The sequence below is a fragment of the Genypterus blacodes genome, unplaced genomic scaffold (assembly GCF_046128005.1).
Source record: "Genypterus blacodes isolate CSIRO-AG114 ecotype Tasmania unplaced genomic scaffold, CSIRO-AGI_Gbla_v1 ptg000052l_1, whole genome shotgun sequence".
NCBI lineage: Eukaryota > Metazoa > Chordata > Actinopteri > Ophidiiformes > Ophidiidae > Genypterus > Genypterus blacodes.
In genome coordinates, this window is record NW_027466864.1 from 6576826 (window position 1) to 6599725 (window position 22900).

The following is a 22900-nucleotide window of genomic DNA, read 5'->3' on the forward strand; positions in this document are numbered from 1 at the left end:
TGTCCTACAGTGCTGAGCTGACAGACACCTTACACTTTCACCTCCGTTTGAAGAGGGCGGCGGTAATGCTCGCTCTCAATCAAGCCCCCAAACTCCTCCCCCTCCCACACCGTCGCTAACTACACCAACCTCGGCTATTCGTCTTCATTTTCGCAGCGTGACGAGCTTTTGACACCGCACGACAACTGTGAGCTCACTCTCTGAGAGAACGCCAGCAGGGCTCCCGAGTAATCTGAAGATTTGTGTTTCGCCAGGAATGAATATAACTGCAGACAAATTGGAGGCATTCTTCAGCTCTGAGCTCAAAGTTTGCGGCGTCCTTCGAAAACCCGCCGATCGGGAGAACCGTCCAATGGAGACGAGGCTGAAATAGCAAATTCAAAGTGTCTGAATAACAAATAAGTTTGATTTGAGCGACTCTGGTTTCACAGTAAAGAGGCTGAGATTTGCCAGCGAAGTCTTACCCATAAGCCCCTGCTTTCGGCTTCGTCTTACATCTGCAGATAAGTCTTTCCATTTTTCCAGGTACACCTATGAAAACACCTCGGAGAACATTAATGGAAAATCCTCCTAAATGTGCCGTGCACCTCCAGCTCTCTCCTCCATTTTTCCAGCGGAGCCTTTGTTCCCTTTCGCTCCGCACACTAATCTGCTGCGATGTGGCAGAATGTATTAACGCATCATTTCTTTCCCACACACACACACACACACACACTGGAGGTGACGTGACGATGATAGCGCTCGCACCGCAAACCCCTCACGCTGAGACCCTGCAGGTTCTAGCACATCTGCCGAACAATGGAGGCCTGTGAAAGCCTGGTGTGATGTATGAGAACCATAAAGGCCTTTGTTATCTGCATGGCATAAAATTCTGCATCGTAAATCTCAAGCCTGACAGTGGTTTCATAACATTTGAGAGGCCTTTTAAAAGCATTTTTCTAATACCAAGGCTAAGCAGCACATGCCTGCACGACTGAAGGAAGCTTGATTGGTCCCGAGGTTTAACATCACAAAGACTTAAGAAAGCAAAGCTGTAAACTTGGATTCTACCTCACATATGTACACGAACACCGTCAGGATTCCTCCACACCCTAACAAATCCCCGTTTGCACCTTCACTTCACTTAAGCCGACATTTTTCTGCCTCTGCGTGTTTGTGTAGGTGTTGCTTCTTGCGTTGGTGAGGACATTTTGGAATGAAATCAAGACGTGTCACAGCCATCATGTCTGGATTACATCAAGCAGGACATTTACATTCACCGCAATCCTGGTTTGATCTTAAAGTGGAACGGACCAACGTTAGGCTGTTGGTGTTTTTGTCCAAGCATGTAAACATCAGAGGAAGCAAACACCGCCATCATTTCCTCCATGAGAAGACTTCATACTCCCCATTATGAAAACTAATCATGTATAATGGTGGAATTCTATCAATACCATTGTGGATGTTCTTCATCACAGGTTTGTGTACAGTTGCCGTGTAAACGAACTCACCCTTTGATAAGCTTGATAGATGACGTCATAGGTGAATCCCTGCGGCATCTCGCTGGCTCTGTACTTGGCTCGCTCCAGAGAGTGGTCCAGGTAGCCCTCCGTCGTGGTGGCTATCACCGTGGAAACAAGAGGTCGGATCGCTCCAGCCGCCTTGTTGGAATAAGGAAGAGAGTGGGAACGCGTCAAGTCTTTTCCTTCATTCCATATCCTACGCATGGATCCTAAGATCATTTTCTCAACATCTCCAAAAAAACAGGCGTCGTTTTCTCACAATGACACAATGTTTCTTTTGGAAGTTCTCAAGATGGCAAGCAATGTGATGTAATGATGCGTCGCTGTCGTTCCTGCTCCTCCGGCGCGGCTAAAGGGCGACGACTCCAACATCACAATCAGCCCACTCTTGGCTGCCGTCCTCAGTTCTAAATAATATTTGGATATTTATTATTATTCTAGGCAGTTGTCAAGTGCATAGTGAAGTTTTTATAAATTCTCCTACATTTCTACAAGTCTGTGTCAAATGAAGCTCATCCAAACCCTCCATGCAAAACTAAACCATGGAGGAGAGGAGTTCTGATGCATCATATTGTTTCCTAAACGACTGTAATCCACCTCAGGGACTCACATTGAGATCATAAGCTGTGATGTCATCTTAAAAACAGTTGTGCCATATTTGCAGCACTTCTTCTCATCTTTAACATCCGTGTAGTTTCCTCCGGCAGACAAAATAATCAACATTTCTGGGGTCATATTTTCACGGCGTTGAAGCAGGACCCAATACAGGATCCCAGGGGGACCGACGCTCCGCCTGTGCGGGCAACAACGAAACCAAAGCAAACATGTGTTCTGCGTGTTACACATGCTGCTAGAATCAAAATTAATCTGCCGCTCTTCGCCAGAGAGAGCCGCTCTGTCACGAGCGAGGATACTGGCAGATAATGAAGACCAGACCTCATGCAGTAAGGCGCACACACACACACACACACACACACACACACACACACACACACACACACACACACACACACACACACACACACACACACACACACACACACACACACACACACACACACACACACACACACACACACACACACACACACACACACACACAGCTCAGAAACACACCATAAATGTTGGGCCGGTGTCAGGGAAGCCTTGGTTCTCCCGACGCCCTGTGCGACCTGCGTTCAACAAAGTCTTCCATGAATCATTATGAAATTAATCTTCACGTGTCTTTGGCGGAGCAGCCGTGACTCTCCGCCTGAATGTTTTCCATCCATCACTGATGAAATAAACGCTACCACCGGGAGCGATGGATCTGTCAGTCTGATAAACAGTTTATGAAATGATGGAAAGGCTGCTGTGTGTGTGTGTGTGTGTGTGTGTGTGTGTGTGTGTGTGTGTGTGTGTGTGTGTGTGTGTGTGTGTGTGTGTGTTCGGCTCGCTTAGAATGTCTTCACAAGAACAGTTTGTCTTCTGTGGTCTTAACCCGAGTGGAAAAGTTGACTTTGTTGTTGCATTTGGTTTGTTTACTTTTACGCTAGCCAATGCAACAGGAACCGCATAGAGAGTAAACAACATCATCGTCATGCAAATGCAGCTAAGCTGTGGTCTCAGCAGGTAACGGGTTCGCTGCCAGAGCCTGAACGGGATGGATTTGTTTACCAGGCAAACAAATCGAGCCCGAGCGTCAGATCACTGCTGCACGATCCAAGCACGAAGACACGTCGGCATTTCAGAACCGTTTGCCCAAGGAGGACAACAAAGTAGGTGATTTGGATGCAACTTTCATTAAACAACGTTGAAATGTTACAGACTATTAACACTTGAGGAGATAAAGAAATAACTTCCTCCTAACTACCTCCTTTTCTCTCTGCTTTAGAGTGACAGATGTTGTGTGTTGTGGCGGTCGACTCGTGGACATGGAGCGCACAACCAAGCAGGAGGCGGCGACACTGAGGAGCCTCATGGGGAGAACGACATCATCCCAACACATCCTGTTCAACCATTTTCGGCTTTGAAAGTATTTTTGCACCCTCAGACTTCACCTGTTCTCGCTCGCCTGTGTTGACGAACATGAAGATACTTTCAAACTATCTAAGTGCCGTTTTTGACAAGATGCAAGAACTTCAACGCAAAGGCACAAAGGTGATTTGGTCTAAGGCCCACGTCAAGGCTCAGTACTGAACCTGAGTACTGAATGCTCCTTTACATTCTCTGTGTTCCTTACACTAAGTGTTCGATCAGAAAATGATTAAATGAAAGAAGTGAATGCTGAATAACTTTACTTGATCAAACTCGCGCTCCAATCCCGACAAATGATCAGAGTGTTTACCCCTTGGTCCTTGGCAGCCATGGCGATCTTGTACAGGAAGTCCTCTTCAACAAACGGTCTCACTGCATCGTGGATGATGACCACCTTGGGCTGCCTGTCCCCTGGCTCGCCCAGGGCCAGGACTCCGTTCCGTATGGACCTGTGACGGGTGGAGCCGCCCAGCACCACCTGAACCTTCCTGTGCTGGAAACGCTGGACGATGTCTGTCATCAGGTCCCTGCTCTCTTTGGCAACCACGACCACGACGCTCTGGACCCAGGACACTCTGGAAAAACAACACGGGACTTTCAGCAACCGCAAACCACAACTTTGATTTGTAAAAGTTAACTTTTATATTAAATTTGGATAATAGGGATGTTTACTGTGACATTTTACAAAAAACATCTGTACGATTGTGTGCAAAACGACATCCGAGCTGTTTGTGCGAATGTGTGTCAAGCAGAAGACTCCAGGCGAGGTTGCTATGGTGATATCAACGCCACATTGTTTTTTCATCAGAACAGGAGCGATTGAAACGATAGCTGACATAATTCAGTGATTGTTCAAAAAACGTTTTGTGTTTGTTTTCCAAGACCTTTTCCCTATTCCAAGGCTTTTCCAGGATTTCCAAAACAATATGAACCTTGAACGCTCCATCATAGAACTCAAGCCGAGTAGGGGCGAGGTTACATATAAATATATAGGTTTATTGTTTAAAAGATATAGCATTAGTATGTAAAAACTGCAGCAATGTCATAATGAAATCATTATGTGCCGTTAGGAAATCTGACTTATTTGTTATTGGTACATTTATCAATCAGTACATTGATCAAGCCAATTTAAACTACACCAAAGCAGATTTATGATTTAAAAACCACATATTTAATGTTAAAAACTCATTCACAAGTAACTGTAGGTGACTGCAGCCAACAGATGAGGGTAGTAGAGTAAATAATAACATTTGGAGCGATTAAAATCACTAAATGTCCTAAATAAAAACTCCTAAATACTAATTCAGTTAAACTGACGCTGTATGTGTTTTGTCACACCGATAAAAAAATAGATTTATATTTAATACTTTAAATACCTCTCAAAAGCCTGGACTGTGTAGCTAATCAGCGGTCTACCGAGAATCGTGCAGAACTGTTTGGGTGTCTGCAGCCCGGTTCTCTCTCCGGTGCCGCCGGCTGGAAGAACCACAGACACCGGGAAGTCCACGCTGCCTCCCGCCGGCTTGCGGTCTCTCATTCCAGCCTCGTGTGCTGGGAAAACCCCAGGATCGGCCGGCCTGTGCGGATCACAGGTGTCTCCCTGCGCGGTGACGCTGCTGAGCTCCATCCGCTGGAGGACGTGGGGTCACGGCGGGTCAGACGCGAGACGCCCCGCTCATACCTGACCGAGGACCGTGATTTAGGGGCGGGGCCCGAGGGTAACGGCAACGTGGATGGCAATTTGGGAAAAATGTCGTCGAGCTACAGGAATGAACTTTTCTACTTCCTTTTTGATTTTCAAAATAAATCTCATATCTGCTCGATGAAGCGAATACCACATTTACCTTTGTGTTATATTTGATTTAAGCTTATGTTTACTTATATTGCTGCACTATTTATTTGCATGTGCTTGGAAATGTTTTGTTTAATGCAGAGTAAATGCACGTTTGTTTTGGGTGAAGAAGGGATACATAAAGTGCTTAAATGGGGGAAATAAATACTCAGCTCTACTAATCAAATGTATATTATCTTTATTGTTTTACTGTGATGAAAAACACCATTGAAAATGTTTTACATTCAACATTGAAAGCTTCATAAACATTTCACCAAACTAGAGAAGGGTCAAGTTCTGATAAATCCCTTTCAGTTCAGTTATCACATCGGAAGCGCCACCGGTGAATGCGTGTAGATACTGAATGTACCAAAAAATGCAGGAATCATTTTGGTACGTTTTTTTTGCCACGATCAGCTTTGATTTTGAAGCTGAAATATCTTTACTTCCGGTCACATCGAAGTAACTTGACCAGCTTTTGGGAAAAGCCTCGGCTGCTGCTTCGTCTTTGAAGCTCGTCTCAATTCTCGCGTGATGCCAGGGGAAAGGCCTGAGGGCTCAAAGTCTTGCGAGATTACAGGAGACACTCATCTTTCACAGGAATAAAAATGCAACATTTACCTCTTCCCCTCCTGAAGATAGAGATGAACTGCAGTACCAAGCCACGAGTTCAAAAGTTGGACATTCAATAACAACAATAAATGTGATTAAGAAGTGATATTTATTTGATATAAAGTTATTACACCAAGGACCAATGATAAAGCTTTTTCAGGAGTGAATCTTCACCCTCTGCCAAGTCAAAAACGACAAAACGTATCATCATCATACGCTGCCACAGAAAATATATTACATCATGAATCTTACATAGTAACATTTTATACACAGGGCCATAATTCAAAAGGCAAGTAGGATTTGATATATATATATACAGAAGTATTTACACTTGATCTGATCTTCTGAGATGTTGAGTTTTGTGTGGTTCACTGGTGGTGTGTGACGTTACAGGTGGAAACCATCTCTGTCAAAGGAATATAGGAATGCATGCGACTGGGACAGTGTGGCCCGGCTCCAGAAGCTTCTGCAGACCGGACACCTCAGCTTTGTTCACATTATCTTCAACCACATGGATTAAAATGTCAAAGAAAAGTCCTTAGCATGCTCTTTGGAGTTCTCCATTATCGCGAGGAACCCGCTTCACCCAAAATCTCGTCCCAGTCACATTGAGAGATAATCCACAACTGTGAGTTCTAGATGTTGTCGACGCGTCTGGGCTGTGATCGCGTTAAAACGTCACCGGGTCTTTGTGGATCCAGAGCGACGCCTCTCACGGCTCGGCTTCGTGCCAGTTGTCGTTCTGCCGGTTCTTCCCGAGCCTCCTCTTGCCCTTGGGCTTGTGCAGAAGCTGCGGCGGTGACATCGCGGGCCCCTCAAACTTGTTGCCCGACTCGTTGTGTTCCCTCGTGTACCTCTTGCACTTGCAGGAGGTGACCACGGTGATTTTGTATGTTCTCGTGCTGCCGTCCTGGCACTGCAGCTGGATGCGCTGGGTGCGGGTCTTGTCTGTGACGCAGCGCCAGTCCTGGTTGCTCCGCCGGCTCCAGAACTTCCTGCCGTAGCCGCTGCCGATCCAGTTCTGAAGCATCTGAGCGGGGAGACACTCGCCGGCGCACACCAGCTCCTTGATGGGGTTGATGCTGGTGCAGTGGCCGTCAGAGATGTACTTGGTGGATCTCAGCTCTCTGCAGCCGATCTGGCTTCTCTCTGTTGGGACAGAAACAAAAAGGCAAAGTTCAGTTGAGTTGGAATCCTGGACTTGATGAATAGAATCAGTACTTTGGATTAGATGTCTACATTTCTCTGGCCTAAAAATGACATCCCGTGTGGTTTCCGGAGGCCAATCAGAGCGCCTCATCTCCAATTCAACACAGCCAATCTATCCATCGCCACATTCTGACCCTGTCAAACAAACCAGGAGCCAATCTGAGGACTCTTGAGGTGCATTTGCTGCCCTCAACACCAATATATTAGCAGAAGAGACAAAGGTGCCAAAGGTGATTCTAGCTAACTTATAGAGACGAACACAGAAGCAAAAGCAACAAATCGGACCCGAAGGTCAACACCGCTTGATTGATCACTGATAGGATGGTTACAGACCAACACACTAAACAGACGCTGTAGCAATGACCTGGTCCGGGCTGTGGAGGGGTAGAATATGAACGGTTTGGGTATCTACGGGTTAAATTCACATTTTCCACTGTTTAATGCAGAAAGTCCCGAGTTAGAAAATTCCATCTAAGCTTTTAAAAACCCTAGTTTATCTTTGTGTTCATAAGTTGGACTCTGACTGGTTTCCTGACTGAAGGCTCCATATTAAAGCTGGATTTCGCTCTACAGAAGGATCGAAATTCACCACTCTGCTCTTTACCTAATCGATGTCAGATTCAATTAACCGATAGATTCAAACCAGTATTTGCTCTCCAGCGCTAACGCAGCCAGCAGACTCCTGTATCGCTTTCCCTCCCTGTTATTCCAGAGTGATTTTAAAGGACGATAAACAACACAGAGCTCTGCGGAGGCATGAATGGATTTACAGCCTCTGGCAACTTTGCAGCTCTCTGCACGGCCTTTTATGTCAAAGAAGACGCTCACTACAATGACATCTCGACCTTTACGGCTCATCAAAGTTGAGGTGTATTTGTGTGCGTGCCTGTGTGTGTGTGTGTGTGTGTGTGGCAGGAGGGGCTTTTGTTGCTGAGAGTTTTATCCGTGTCTCAGGGATTTAATAGGAGGATTATGTCAGTGCTGCAGCAACGACGCCATTGTTCTCTGCCGCCACTGTAACCAGAGCTGGCGTCCATTCATCCTCTCCATACAGCGACAAAGCCCTCTCCTTCTCTGTGACATAGTTTGATGAATGAACAGGGGAGAGGCCCTTTCACTCTCCCTCCCTCCCTCCCTCCCTCCCTCTCCTCCTTCATGGTCTGCTGCTGAAGGAGCTCATGCCAAACGGAGACACAATCGCAGGCTTCCCGCGCACAGAGGAACACCTCCATTCAGCCGCCCTGACACCCGCCCGGCTGCCTCTGGCCCCGTCGGAGCCTCTCTTCATCCCCGCCTGGCCCTCAGCCAGCCAGGTGTGCGTTACACACCGGCCGCAGTGACGGGCAGGTCAATAGACTCTGCAGGGAGTCGCCATCACACGAGCAGAGCTGTGATCTCGCCGGCTGAGGCTGTCATCGGTGACGGCCTTGTATTGGATTGCATTGGTGTCTGATTGAGCCAATGGTTAATACGGAAAATGACCATAAATTTGATTCGCCACCTCGATAACAGCATCAACAAGAAGGGAACATGCTGAGCTTTACACAGACGGGCTTAGATTCACTCACTGAGCTCAATCTACAGAGCTTTTAGAGTCATTTCGGGTTTTTCTGTCTGGCATTTGTGGTTTAGGTCGTTGGTAATTGTTGTGGTGTGTTGGTCTGATGTGTCGCTCTGAAATGATGAAGATGATGAAGATGAGGACAACAGGATGAGGAGATTAAATGCCTGCGTATGGAGTTTCTCCTGTGGTTGAAGTCGATAAACAATGGGGCAAAGACAGAAAGGGCAAAGTTTAAAGTTTCTGACGTCAAAAACTGATTTCTTTTTTTTTTTTAAGTAAAGATTCCTCCAGGATTGGTTTCTCATCATAACGACTCAACACATGTGAATAAGCGTTACTTTACATCACAGTTTTGATACAAACACGTTGACGTGATAGAATGTGTGAAATGTCAAGTTTTATTAAAGCATAATAAGATATTTAGACTTTTTAAAATTAGAGATTATTATTACACTATGAAGACTTAAATCTGTTAAATTGTCACATTGAGCTCTGACCCTGGATGAGTTCATGCTGCAACACACACTCATTTACCCCTGAGGAGCATTAAAGTTTATCTCCATCAGTCATCCAGTATTTAAACATGTCTGATAAACTGACAAATACAACAACAAACAATCGAGACGAACTAATTCTGCAGTAGTAGAAGTCGATGTTAAGTTTCTAAACAGATTGATTCGTGGATGGAGACGTTGAGGACGCTCGGAGCTCCGGAGCCCCCGGTCCTCCTCCTCTCACTCACCGCCTCTGTCGTGCGCCGCGCCGGCCGCTCCTCTGCCGCCGGACCGCGCTCGGTTCAGGGACACGTTGCCCTGCGGCTCCGGCTCCGGCGCCGGTGCGTTGACGTGAGAGAAGAGCAGCTCCGTGGCGTCGTTCTTGAAGGCTTGGCAGCTCCGCAGCACGACGCACAGCAGCAGGAGGCACTGGCACGACTCGGAGGCGCTCAGGTGCATGGCGGAACCTGCGGGAGGCGGGACGGAGGCGGACTGGAGAGGGACTGAGGTACCGGCCGGAGGCGCACTGATGCGGGGAGAAGTGCGGGGACGCCGCTGCGGCTCCGCTGCATTTATAGGGCCGCTCCGCCTCCGGGTCTGGCAGCCGCTCAGGTGCGTCTCACTCCGGGCGAGCTGATTGGTCCGCCTCGACACTTTAACCCCGCCCACCTAGCTTACTGTCAGAGAGTTGAGACTTTGATCCTGGATGCTGGAGCTTTAGAAGAAGAAGAGGAAGAAGAGGAAGAAGAAGATGATGATGATGATGATGATGATGATGATGATGGTGAAGAAGAACTAGAAGAACTAGAAGAAGGAGATGATGATGATGATGATGATGATGATGATGATGATATTAACAGATTGAGTAATTAGTCTCTTATAGGTTCCAGGTTTGCAAAGTTCCAGGTTTGCAAAGTAACTAATCACGTTTACTCAAACAAACACTCATTTTTTTCCAGGTCATTTACATCAGAATGAGATCACTGAGACGGCTTTTTCTGTAAACTGGAGCATTCCGGAGATATTTGGCGTTGATATCTGGAGGCCTTCTGGACCCGTGTGGATCTCATGCATAGCGTTGCTAAAAGTTACATGAAGTTATAACTTTAGTCAGACACAGATGTCACAGAAGGTGTTTCCCTAGGACATTTTATCCTGAAACATCTGTATCTTTAGCATGAAGCAGCAGAGGGAATGTTGTAGAGCCAGCATACATGCAGGGCCTTGTCAGGGAAAATTCCACGCAAAGAAAATGGATTTTACAAGGTGTCACCATCCTCATAGCATAAAACTGTTAGGTTTGGGGACCCAGAAGATTCCCTTTAGCCTTTATTGTGGCCTGTGCCCTGCTGGAACACCACAGAGATAGACAAATATCTCCAGAATGCTTAGACCTACGAAACATGTCAGAGACCAAGTTTATGTGTGAATGAACTGGAAAGTATCACTTAACCCCACTGACATGATTTGATGTTTAAGAGAGTAAAAACTTAAACAGCAAACAGAAACACCTAAAGTTACATTCTTCCATCCTGAAATGTGAGGAATGTTCCTTAACAAAGCAGTCCAACTTTTAAATATCAAGGAAATCAAGGACGATAATGAGAAACCTTCAAAATGTCAGCTGCAAACATGTGAAATGAGAACTTTCTGTGTTTTTGCTATACTGCTGCGACTTTGTAATTTTTTTTAAGGGGAAAACCTGATCAGGCTCTATGAAAAGGAGTCACCAGGAGTCTCCAGGTCTACTTCAGTCCGCAGCCTCATTCTCTCTTCTCTCCTCTGAGGCAGGAGCGGCGGTTTGCAGTCATTAAGTCGATGAAAACACAAATTGCTCTCTTCAGAATCAAAAGAGCTTTGTGTATGAAGATTTTTCCAAGCTGGAGAAAATGAAGCTGAATAAATCTCCTTGTTCTTCAGAATAAGGATTTAGATTTGGATCAAACTTCAGCTCTAAACGTGCAGGCTTGTGGAAGAAAGGAGACTTCTCAAACTGAACTAACTGAATGGGATTTATGCAGTGAACGGGAGGCGGCTTTGCTTTGGTGACTCCAGTCGGCCTCAGGGACTCAGGGACCGTTTGGCACCTGCAGCTCTGAACATCTCCAGGTCAAAGTGTGTGTGTGTGTGTGTGTGTGTGTGTGTGTGTGTGTGTGTGTGTGTGTGTGTGTGTGTGTGTGTGTGTGTGTGTGTGTGTGTGTGTGTGTGCTTCTAAGCTCTTAGTGACTCCTGCTGTTCTTGGACCGTATGAGTGTTTGCCGCATTTGTCTGTCTGGAAATCCAAATAGTTCAAAATGTCAATGCTGGTTTGTTTCTCTGGACCAATTGTTAAACTCTAGCCAGATAAACATGAACATAAAGCTGTTCTGTTAAAGATCAGAGGCCTCATCACATCTTTCGTTTGTTCTCATCTCATCTCGACTTTAATCTTCCAGTATAAACTTCACATTAAGCATTTATGTGAACACACCCGATGATTTTATGATAACAACTCATGTTTTGAATGTTGTGTTATGAATCTCCTGCTCAGCTTCTGGTTTTGATACGATCCACGTCCTGACTTGCCTTTGTCAGACTCGCACTTAATTCAGCAATGAAAGGCGATACGGCATGTGCGAGTGTAACCTGCTGTCTGTCTGCGCCGTTCTCGCCTCTCCATCCATGTCAGTTACACGTCTAATCATTCAAAGTCGAGACTAACTGGAGTCTTTGTGTGTCCTCTGTCCAAAACAAGGACGGATATAATTACGCTTGTGGGGGAACATTCAATCCAGGCTTGTCTCACTGATTTGAAAAGAGGCGTCGTGAAATAGACACTAATTGTCGCTCGTGTGAATGAAAGCCGATATGCAGATCGCTGAGCTGAGATTGCGGTTTTAGGCCCAGAGCCCAAACCAGGAGTGACGTCTGCCTTCAGGACCTGAGTCTCAGATCCTCAGGTACTGAAGAGCAAGAGAAGAAGAGCTCACATGGGGTTCTGTGATAAAACGTGCTTTTCACGCAAGGATTTATCTTCACAAAACTTCAAAACATCATGAAAGTAACAATGCTGTCTGTAGCAGGGGACACAAATGTTTTCAAATTTTCAAATTTCAAGAGAGAAAGAAAGAAAAGGAAAGAAGCAAAGAAAGGAAAAAATGCAAGAACATTCAAACTCATAGCAAATACCTCAAATTTGTACTTGAGTACTCTAGGTTTTGAATGAGCGATGCTGTTTTTTGCTGTCTTTTGTTTCCGTCTTTCTTTCTTCTTTCTCTTCACTTCCGACTGAAAATAAAAGACAACATGGCCAAAGCGTCTCGCAGGTCTGTTTACACTGTGTGAGCCTCTTATGTGCCGCCCAGCTCCATGAATGCAGCCAGGCGAACACGATAGGCCTCTGCTTTTGTTTAGCCACTCTGTGAAGAAACAGAAACTCCCAGCATTCACCTCTGCGCTGGCCCTAAGCCTCATGGGAAATGAAAGGTGGCCAGGTTAACAGCGTATTGACAAGAAGGACGGCAGGAGTGTGTACATGAGCAGGAAGCGCCCACATGAAGTGACAAAAGGAGGGCACAACACCTGGAACGCAGCCAGGAAAGAAGGTCGCCGCGGCAACAGAGTTTGGAAAGGATCCCAAAGGAGGGAAGACAATGGACGCAGGCTGTGCCTCATCCATCTCTACCTGAGTCTGACTCGCAGCTGACTCAGTCTTACCTGCACAACTGCTGCTAGGACAGAAAGGATCACACATCCAGTAGATACAGAACTTCATGGCTTTGAAGGCACTGAAGTTGGCTCGCTTGGATGGATGGAAAAGCAAACAAACTTCTTCAATCTGTCTATTTGAGTTGAAATAAAAAGCAGCAACTAACTTTATCTCGTGTTGAATGTAAAGTCGTTCTCTTTATCTTACTCCCCTGAGATGTGCAATACAAATCAAAGCAGAAAAACAAAGTTAAAATAGCTCGCTAAAGTACTTTAACTGTGTTAATTGATACGTCTGTGAAATTGTAGTTACTTTCCAACTCTCCATTTACTTACGGATGACCTCTACTGACATCTGCTGGTCATTTGTGGGAACCACAACATCATCGACAGAACCGATCCCTCCCTGTTTGACTGCGTGTTTATTCATTAAATCAGCTGTTATAGTTGTCTGCAGACCGCGTTGGCAGATTCCAGTGAAATGCAGCCGTCTGCTGGACATATGCATGCACTGCACATCAATGCTCGATTTGGCATTTGCTCCACAACCTCTGAGAATAAAAATATTGTTGAATGCTACAAAAAAAATGGAGGGAAAAGGATCACGTGTGTTCCGTCCCAACAATTAAACTATAAATAATATCAAGATCCCACAACTTCAATTTACATGTTAGTAATTGCTTCCTTTAACCGTACAGAACTCCTGATCAACAGATGTTGCATTCTGGGAGAAATCCTGAGCATCTTCCCACACAAAAATGAGAAAGAGCAGACGTCACATTCTTTATACTCCTACTGTTTTAATTTTGTTCAAAATATACATTTTTGGTCAACATTGCCCAGCTGGTTTATCCATTAACAATCAACGAGGCTGCAAGTGCCAAATAAGAGACAACTGTCAGGTTAAATATATTTAAGTTTCATTCTTTTTCTAAATATGGGAGGAATGTTGGAGGTTAGTGAATTGTTTTGTTGTTCATTTTCTCCTCACATTTGATTCCTTGTAGTCGGAGCTGAGTCTCCATGTCCTCCCGTCTTCTTCTGGAGGAAGGAAACAACTTTGAAAGTGTGAAAATCGGATTTTCGTTGCCCAACACGTGTATAATTCTAAAACAATGAACCTTAAACACATTCCAACCGCCTCAGATCTGACAGGCTGCGGTGTTTCCTCAGGAGGTGAACCATGAGCTCTTCAAGCTTTGTCCAAAGCACCTCATACTCACATCTATCACAAACACATTCAAGCTTATGCAGGTTTCACACTTACAATAGAGACAATACTCTGAAAAATCAACGTTGAAAAAATGTACCAAATAGGACGTAACGCAGGAGGACAGCTGTGGCACAAACCTAAACATAAGAGTTTATGTGTCACCGGCCCGGCGGCGACCTCAGATCTTTTGTGTCCTGCTGGGTCGGTCCAGAGACGTGGCTCCGTTATCAGTCTGGATTTCAGTCTGGAAGCCGGTTCGCTCTCCGTCTGCGGTTTATGGATTCTGGAGGTGGAGATTTCTCAGTAGAGGCTGTGTGTCGTCTTCTCCTTCTCCCTCCTCAGTTGTCGTCGGGGTTGAGGGTGGGACTTTCTGTCAGGTTGGTGGACTCTGAGGACGCCGCGTTGGCCTCCACCGAGAGGCTCTGCATGGAGTCTGTGGCCTCCTGCGCCGCCGCCGCGTCACTCTCCTCTGAAACACAAACAGGAAATTATCTTAGGATTCTACCAACCAATGTGCCACCGTGAGAAAAGAGCAGCTGCAGACGATTGTGCGAGGAGAGGTGCCTCAATGCAGTTCCTCAGCTGACTGAACCTGTGACTTAAAGGTGAACCAGAATGAAATCCCTGGTGCCAGGTGGATCGAGCGTCATTGGTCTGAACCCAGGACGAGGCCTGATTCTTACTGCAATATTATGAATGTTTATGATCATGTCGCAGTTATGTTAGAATATTACAGTAGACACCAGATAATGCGTTATAGGAAATTCTATTGTGTCCTACTGATGTTAGATGTATTCAGGCGATGTTTGTAGTTGTTCTTAGTCAGCAGGTGTCAGTAACATTAAAGGAGGTCATTCTCCACTGCGATCGATCCGTCGATGTGCAGAGTGTTTGCATCAGTTTTCCCCGAGATGTTGTAGCGTCATACTGTCTGAGGGAATCTAACAGCATGAACGCCCTGAAGAAACCAGAACAATCAGGACCCTAACTATCGTGGACAGACATTTACAATATAAAAAACGTGATGTCGACGGCCGACCTGGTGCAGGCCTCCCAGGACCTTCTAGCTCTGACCCAAACAGCCACATTCCATCTTTCTCTTTTATTGTTCCTTTGTCCTTCGTACCGTTGCTCTGCTGCATCCTCAGTTTGGCTGATTCGGCCTCTTGCTCCTCTCTCTGCTCCTGGAGCTTCTTGCAAGCTTTCTTATGAGTAAACCAGTGCATCTTCTGACAGTCCTGGTCACAGTAGATCACCTGGGGCAACATTTTTAGATTGCACATATTAATCTCACTCACACACACACACACACACACACACACACACACACACACACACACACACACACACACACACACACACACACACACACACACACACACACACACACACACACACACACACACACACACACACACACACACCCCCTACCATTTTACAGATGGAGCATCTCTTCTCAGCACCTTTCTCGCCACAGACGGTACAGAACTCTGCGTCCATGAAGCCGACCTGACCCGTGATGGCCTGAGTCAGCACGGACAGAGCTGTGGGGTCGCTACCCTGCGGCGACAGGAAGAGAACAACCAGAGGACTTTACCAACAAGCGCCAACACACCACCCGTGACTGAAGTGATTTGACGAACTCTCTCAAACTTTGTGAGGAAAAACCTTGATTCACATAGACACAGGGGTGGAAGCTAAAAACACACAAATAATCCAAACGGTTTTCATTTTCCACACAGGATTCAGACTCACGATCTCCACAGGAGCGATACTCCGGACCAGCTGCTGCAGCAGAGTGGCGTCGCAGTAGGGAAACTTACGGATGCATTCTCGCACAAACTTCTCCTGGTACAGCGGGAAGCCGTCAGCGTCGCGACCCTTCAGCAAGCTGGAGGACAGGCGAACGTTTCAGAACGCTTCGTATCTACGTATGTACTGACTATGACGTGCTTTCAGTATCACACACACACACACACATCACCTCTTAATGAGGCCGTCCAGCTTGTCCTCGCGGTCTTTGAGGAAGGACGCGCACTTCCCAAGGACGCAGCTGATGAAGTGCATCTTCATGGCCAGCACCTCGTTCATGTCCTGCTGCTTGATGCACTTCTCACAGATGAGCTCCATCACCCGCTGGCACTTACCCAGAGCCTCCACCTCAGCCAGCAGGGGGTTCTCCTTCACCAGCAGCACCATCTGGAATCACGGCACACCAATGAACAGAGAGATCGTCTCTCGTCTCATTTTGTGGAATGAAACACACTGATATGAATTTGGTTCTACATTGCGATCATGTCCTGCTCTCTCTCTCTCTCTCTCTCTCTCTCTCCCCCTCTCTCTCACCTTGACAGGGTTGAGGTTGGTGCTCATGATGACCTTGTGCAGGGGTCCGGCCAGTTTGGTGGGCAGCTTGGGTTCTTTCTCCAAACCCTGGGCCTTGGTGTAGTAGTCCAGTCTGGCACGGGAAAAGAAATTGTTGATGACCGTGACGCAGTCGTGTTGCCCTGATGGTGGGAGAGAGGAGGAGGGTTTAATGTGCGGCGTGAATGTAAAGGCTTTACATAGTGGAGTAAGAATACAATACAATACTCTTTGACACGAGTTAAACTCCATTCTGACTTACCCACAAAGGCAGCCATCTGTGCGGCCGTCCTCCCGACAGAGTTGACCACGTCCGTCTCCGCCCCGGCATCCAACATCATCCACGTGATATCGGTCTTTCCTACAGGCACAGGGGGACAAACAGACTGTTGGGACAACTGCTGTTATTAAATCGAGAAAAATCGGGAATATTTCACCACGCAAGCGCCGTACCCGACAAGCCGGCGAACATCAGCGCCGTGTATCCGTGCTCGTGTTGGTTACAGTTCACGTCGGCTCCGTGCTGCAGCAGCAGCTTGCACATGTCCGCCTTTCCTTTATAGGCGGCGTGCATGAGAGGCGTCATGCCGTACTGCGGAGGAGACAAACACACACTAAAGTTACACACAACTACAAACACTTACAGTGCAAAGGTATAAGACAAACAACGGAAAACAACAAACTACCAGAAACGAGACGATGAACATGAAGACAGAGGTCGGACACTTGCTAAATTAGTACGAAGACATTCACATCCGATGAATAAATAAATATCAACAAAACAACACAAATTCTCACAGCACTATCTAGAGATTTCCCTGCATGGAGACCAAGAAGAGTTCAGTCAGTGAATCACCCGGATCAAACCATTATGATTTGCACAAACAGGATGTACCACTTGCTCTTCTTCTTTATGTAGTTTGTGTCGAACACTTTGGTGCACTGAGAAGCAGGAGGGGAAACTAGACGATATTAAATCCGTAAGGGTCACTTTGCTGTAAACGATGGCTTCTACTGTGATAAGAGGTCAACACCTGATTCTGACGGGGGGGGGGGGGGGGGGGGGGGGACAACAGACTGAGCTCATATGAAGGAGGCCCTCCATCACCAACAAGCCCTCATGTCAAACACACACGGCAACACACAACAAAGGGGGGATGTCTTCTCTTTGTAGCATGATGTCTACACTACAAAACTAACACACATTGGATTTATGAAATTGTACATAAGAGACTAAACCCTTGTACCTCATCCAGACAGTTGACTCTGACATCTTTACAGCCCAGCAGTCTGGAGGCTTCTTGAACATTTCCTTGACACAACAACAACATTATGTACCGTTAAACACTTACAAAGACTAACGAGTAGAGGAAATCTGCGTGACATCACATAAATAAAACTAAGCAAGCTTTTTGATTATATACTATAGTTATAACATGAGGTTACAACATGTCAGAATCAGGTTAAATAACAGTTTATTGCACAGCACTATATGGAATAAAAATAAAATAAACGGGAAAAATAAATAAATAAAGAGAAGACTTAATATGAAGACTGTGAACAATATAACTATATTTATTTAAATTTAAATTTCACATTGTTCAAATAAACGTTAAAAGCATTAAGACAGAAGCTACACTGTAAGTAGCGTTTGTTGAGTTGAGGTTAACGAACAAGCAGAGATGACGACATTACGTAGACTATTTTAACTATATATTCTGGTAAAGTTAAGAGTGTGTGAGCTAGTGTAACCAACACACACGTACAAACTTGTCATCATTAACCTATACTTTGAGAGGTAGTTCAACACAAGAAGCTAACAGCTACACGGTCCGCTCCGTGTAGCTTCCTCGGGGATTAGCATTGGCTCTCGCGAAGAAGCTTACCCGATGTGATAACCTCAAACAATTCCTTTTCGCTGGAGGACAAGTCTCCCTTCTTAAGGGCGGACATGTCTGCCGTTGGTAGGTTAGACTTGAACCGTTGCGGTACGAGTAAAGCGCTGAACGTGGACGGGAAACGTGAACACGAATGCTAGCTCTGATGCTGCGGAGTCATTCGGAGCGTACCATCATGTCCTGTCAGTAGGGGGGGGGGCAGCGGAAATAATTGCGTTTTCAAATATGCTATACCAGCTCCAGGTTTCTTCGTGTGTATGTATTAACTACAGAGTAATAAAGAAATAAGTACATTACTTATGGAGTTTGGTTATGTTTAAAAAAGAACAACCACTGGTGTTCTCAAATGCATATCAGACGTCGCCCCCTTACTGTAATCCCTTGATGGTCAATTCCACGGAGGTCAAGAAAGTTCCAGACCTCCAAAATGCTGCAAAACCACGTGTTGTTTAAAGACGCGATTTGATCTACAAGGTGTTAGTCATGTATTCAAAAATCTTACAAATAAAGTCATGATGGAAATAGCCATGAGATTAGAATACTCATATTTACAAGAACTGATCTTATGGAGTCTTTGTAATTATACTTAATTTGTAAGAAATGTGCTTCATTTCCTTGCTACCTCCATTTGAGTTCAACAGCGTCAGAGTCAATGTTTTGGTCAACAACATTTGATCTGAGGAGAAGTGAAAAAAACTAATTTGGCTCCCGATGCAACAAGAGAAGAAGATCAAACAAGAACAAGAGCTCGCATCAATGGCCACCTGTCATTACTGTCTTTCTTTGAAACCATCCAGTCAGGTGCAAACTCCAAAGGCTGCGAGTCTTCTGCGTTCCAGTTGTTCAAGTTCTTTAAGAAACAACCAGAAGCCTCATGCAAAATTCAAATAATAACTGACCTGACAGTTGGTTAGAAGAAGCATCCCGTCACTTGCTGGTGGGAATGTTATTCAAAAATAATCTAAACATTTTAAGAAAAATAAGATTTGAATGAATGAAACTTCACAGATTTTGTTAGTGGGTGCAAATAATGGTTATTACAGGTGATTTAGTTTTACGTGTGAACTCTTATGGCTCATTGTTTTTTTTCAATCACCACAGGGAACCAGAAAGTGACTTTTGCTTTTCAGACTTGTGATTCTCACCTACAGACAGTCTTGCTGGGATCCTGGGGTTTCGGTTGGCTGCATGAACGTTCGTCAACTCCTATCTCTGTTTTACATTGGATTTTGTTTATTCTCATTTCCCTGTTTCATTACCTAAACAAATGCAGTTCAGGTTAAAGACATCAGGTCTTGTCAAAAGTAAGGCTACGTTCAGCATGGAATCTATGCTTAACAACAATTCTGATACTTTTGCCACCCATATGTAGATTTTGGAGATACCGACTCTTTGGTGCCTCTAGATCTCTCAGATTATTGTGGCATTTGTTCTCCCTCCCTAACTCTTAACTATTTATGTATTAGTTGTGACGTCCCTTGAGAAGAACTCATTTCTGGAAGGAGAAAGAGTAATTGATCTTGTTCTTTCTTTTTGTGAGGATATTCTGGTGTCACGTTATGGTTGCATGTAAGTCTTTAGCAGTCACGGACACAGAGGTCATGTCCTCTGCGTTTTGGGTACATTTTAGGGGAGCTGTGAATATAGGTTGAAGAAAGGAGTTGTGGAAACAGCTTGCCAGGTAAATTATGAAATCCGTCATTTACACACCATAAAATATTTAAAAAAAACATACATGCTGCATATAGCTTTATAAAGTTGTGTATTTTTGCTGCGGAAACACATTCACACACTGCATGTTCCATTCTCCGGTGACACCCACTAGTGAGTGCAGACGTCCATTGTTACGCAAAACTCATGCAAAGCCTGGAATTAGATGTAAGCAAACTGTTTGCCAGGAAGTAGTGAACTGAAGATGACTTCTTGGGAAAATTTGTATAGTTTTCATTACACTCAGATCAGTTTTGTGTATAATGTGTCATTTAAACCTTCCAGTCCTCTGGTACCAAATAATAGTGTTGAAAATTATACAGAAAGTACACAAGATACACAAGAAAGTATGAAAGGTTTTATTCTTTCTTAAATGTTTTATATTCCAACTATTCTGTTTCAATGCCTCTGTGCAAAAGTGGGTTGATTCTCTTTGAGCCAGTTGCTTGTGATCGCCTTCTTTAATGCTGCTAGGACTTTGATGTATGTTTGACATCTGTCCTTGCCTTGAATGTTGTCCTGTGTTAGATTACCTAGATACAGCACAGTACATGACCTGGGAAACTCATACCCTAATATTGCTTTCAACCCTTTCCATAGACCATCTCAACATTTAGACTATGTTGACTATGTTCTTCCAACAAAAAGTCTGTCCACAATCTGGAGCTGGTGGTTCTTTTCTGTGCCTCACATATATTATACCGCTCTTCTTTGGTTATTTTACAACTTAGCTTAATACCCTACTACATACCACTCTTCAAACTTTGACTGTATGTGTGTTACAAATCTCCAGCTCCTTGAAATTTTTGACTTCCCCATTCTTAATTGTTGTGCTTATTATTGTTATGCCATTGTTGCCCATTGTCTGAACTTCTGATTCTAGTGGTTTGAAATTTGTTTCATATGCCATCCAACTCAGAATCCTTATTTCCTTCTCCAGATAATATTTCCCTACTATTTCTTAAACCAAATTTCCATGGTAACCTTCGTGATTGAATCCATCTATTTTCCTTTGTCCTTAAACATATGTTGTCATGATGACCCTGCTCGTGAGCCATGACAAAACTATGGAGAGACATGGGTTAAACTGAAAAGGCACAAACTTATTAAATAACCAACAACAACCTTACTACTTAACGATTATGAGCTGAGTAAATCCGTGGTGTCAGCAAATGGATGAGTGTGCAGTAGTGTGTGGAGTGTTAGCAAAGCTAACCAAGCAAAATCATGGTGCCCGCATGGAGGTGAGCGAGAGAATGAAATGGAACAGCCACATCTTAAATGCTCTTAGGAGACTGTCCAGGTGCTCCCAGCTGCCTTGATAGACTCCGCCCACCAGTAACCTGCAAGGCAGCAGAGACAACGAGCACACAGCAGAAGGCCCTGCCAAGGCAGAGGTCCACCACTGTTTCCATTTGCAATCTTACACTGTACATGACATCTCTCTGTATCTCTCCTTCCATCTTGTAGTATAACTTGTACCACAACAACATACCAAAGGCTGGAACTGTGCAGCATAATAGTATTCTTTAAGGTTTGTTAATGCCAATCGTTCTTGGTTTGAGCCCCTTCCAGAAAAACCTTGAGATTTTTTGTCCCACTCTAAAGATTGTGAGGGAGGAATCCCCCCCCCCCCCCCCCCCCCAGATGACCACATCACAAGAAGGTTCCTGTCCGGAGTTTTAGTGCTTTGATTGAGTTTGGTATATCAATTCTGTGTATTGTTCCCCAAGAAATTGATTCTAATCCAGCTAAATTTCCCCTCCATTTCAGCTTGAGTCCCTTTGTCCCCGCTGCCATTAATGAAAGCAGACATTTCTTCCTCCACATGTAAAACACTCTGACATGATGCAAAGTGTGTGCCAGCCAAGAGCCAAGTGAAGGTGACCTCTGGAGAAAACCTGCATGGATTTTTTTTACATAGATACACTACAGAAGGTAGGGGGCATTAGAAAACTATATACAGTATACATATATAATGAAATAAAATCAACAGAATTCAAGTAACAAAATAAAACAAAAATAGAACATGGAACTAACATGCAAGGTAACAACACAAACATACACACACACGCAGATAACTTTTCAATTAACCCTTGTACAAACTGTTCATAATATAGATGTATGTATGTGTCAAATCTGTTACCATCTGGTGGTAACCTTGGGTTAACACAGATCAAATAATATGAATGGTTGTCTATGGCCTAAAAATAATCCACAAATGAGAACGATTACAAATATCTGCACAATCTAAAGCAGCTGAGTGTAATCATCCAGCTGTGACCTACATGAGGAAAACTTATTAATAGAAAACACAGGAATGTGTGAGACACAGAAGTCTCACACATCGTCTAATTTAACCTAAAGTTGTTCACTCTGTCAAGTTCTCTACCTACATAGCGCTGCTACATGTTGTGTAACTTCATTAACCAGTGTTGTTGGTCTGCTTTCTTCTTTCGTGGAGCCCTGGTGAAGACTTTTCCTTCAGGCAGTTTTCTCCACGTAAGTTGAACATTTTTGGTTTGATTGTTCTCACTCAGCTTCTGCATAATACATGATGAGAGCAGTGAGATATAGTCCAAATTAATTAGCCCCCTAAAGTACCCTAAAGCAGTGGGTCCCAACCTGTTTCTGCAGGGCCCCCTTTACCTTAAACCTTAAAGATAACAAGTTGATTTGAATGAAACATAAAATTCAACTAATTGAACTGGTAGCTTTGATTACACTTTGATTAGACAGAGTAAAAGTATAGAGATGTGTGTCAAGTGCTGTCAATACTCACTTCCTCTTTGATGGCATC

At 44.7% G+C, this 22900-nt stretch overlaps 3 protein-coding genes across 5 annotated transcripts in view; all 3 read right to left on the reverse strand.

The window, feature by feature from the left end:
* The window catches only part of crppa (CDP-L-ribitol pyrophosphorylase A), a 34046-nt gene extending 28825 nt beyond the window's left edge, over positions 1–5221 (reverse strand). For both annotated transcript variants that reach the window (XR_012963663.1, XM_076150262.1), the window contains exons 1-3: positions 4895–5221; positions 3829–4093; positions 1491–1640 (exon numbers count right to left, since the gene is read on the reverse strand). Coding sequence is in view for 1 of the 2 variants with exons in the window: in XM_076150262.1 (XP_076006377.1) it covers positions 1491–1640; positions 3829–4093; positions 4895–5145 (666 nt within the window). In the remaining variant the exon portion in view is untranslated. The remainder of the gene's footprint in view (positions 1–1490; positions 1641–3828; positions 4094–4894) is intronic.
* A 546-nt stretch (positions 5222–5767) lies between these two features.
* On the reverse strand, positions 5768–9772 carry sostdc1a (sclerostin domain containing 1a). The gene is made up of 2 exons (XM_076150266.1): positions 9477–9772; positions 5768–7110 (listed from the first exon to the last, which is right to left on the reverse strand). The coding sequence occupies exons 1-2, from the start codon at positions 9685–9687 to the stop codon at positions 6674–6676; spliced, it is 648 nt and encodes a 215-aa protein (XP_076006381.1). The 5' UTR covers positions 9688–9772; the 3' UTR covers positions 5768–6673.
* A 3923-nt stretch (positions 9773–13695) lies between these two features.
* ankmy2a (ankyrin repeat and MYND domain containing 2a) lies at positions 13696–18564 on the reverse strand. Of its 2 annotated transcripts, XM_076150502.1 has the most exons (10): positions 18379–18564; positions 17740–17804; positions 16946–17084; positions 16755–16853; positions 16475–16635; positions 16113–16327; positions 15884–16019; positions 15560–15688; positions 15255–15384; positions 13696–14597 (listed from the first exon to the last, which is right to left on the reverse strand). In XM_076150502.1, the coding sequence occupies exons 1-10, from the start codon at positions 18443–18445 to the stop codon at positions 14467–14469; spliced, it is 1272 nt and encodes a 423-aa protein (XP_076006617.1). In that variant the 5' UTR covers positions 18446–18564; the 3' UTR covers positions 13696–14466. The 2 variants fall into 2 exon arrangements, with proteins under 2 accessions (XP_076006617.1, XP_076006618.1); XM_076150503.1 differs by lacking the exon at positions 17740–17804 and having other exon boundaries at positions 18379–18562.
* Between the last annotated feature and the right edge of the window lie 4336 nt (positions 18565–22900).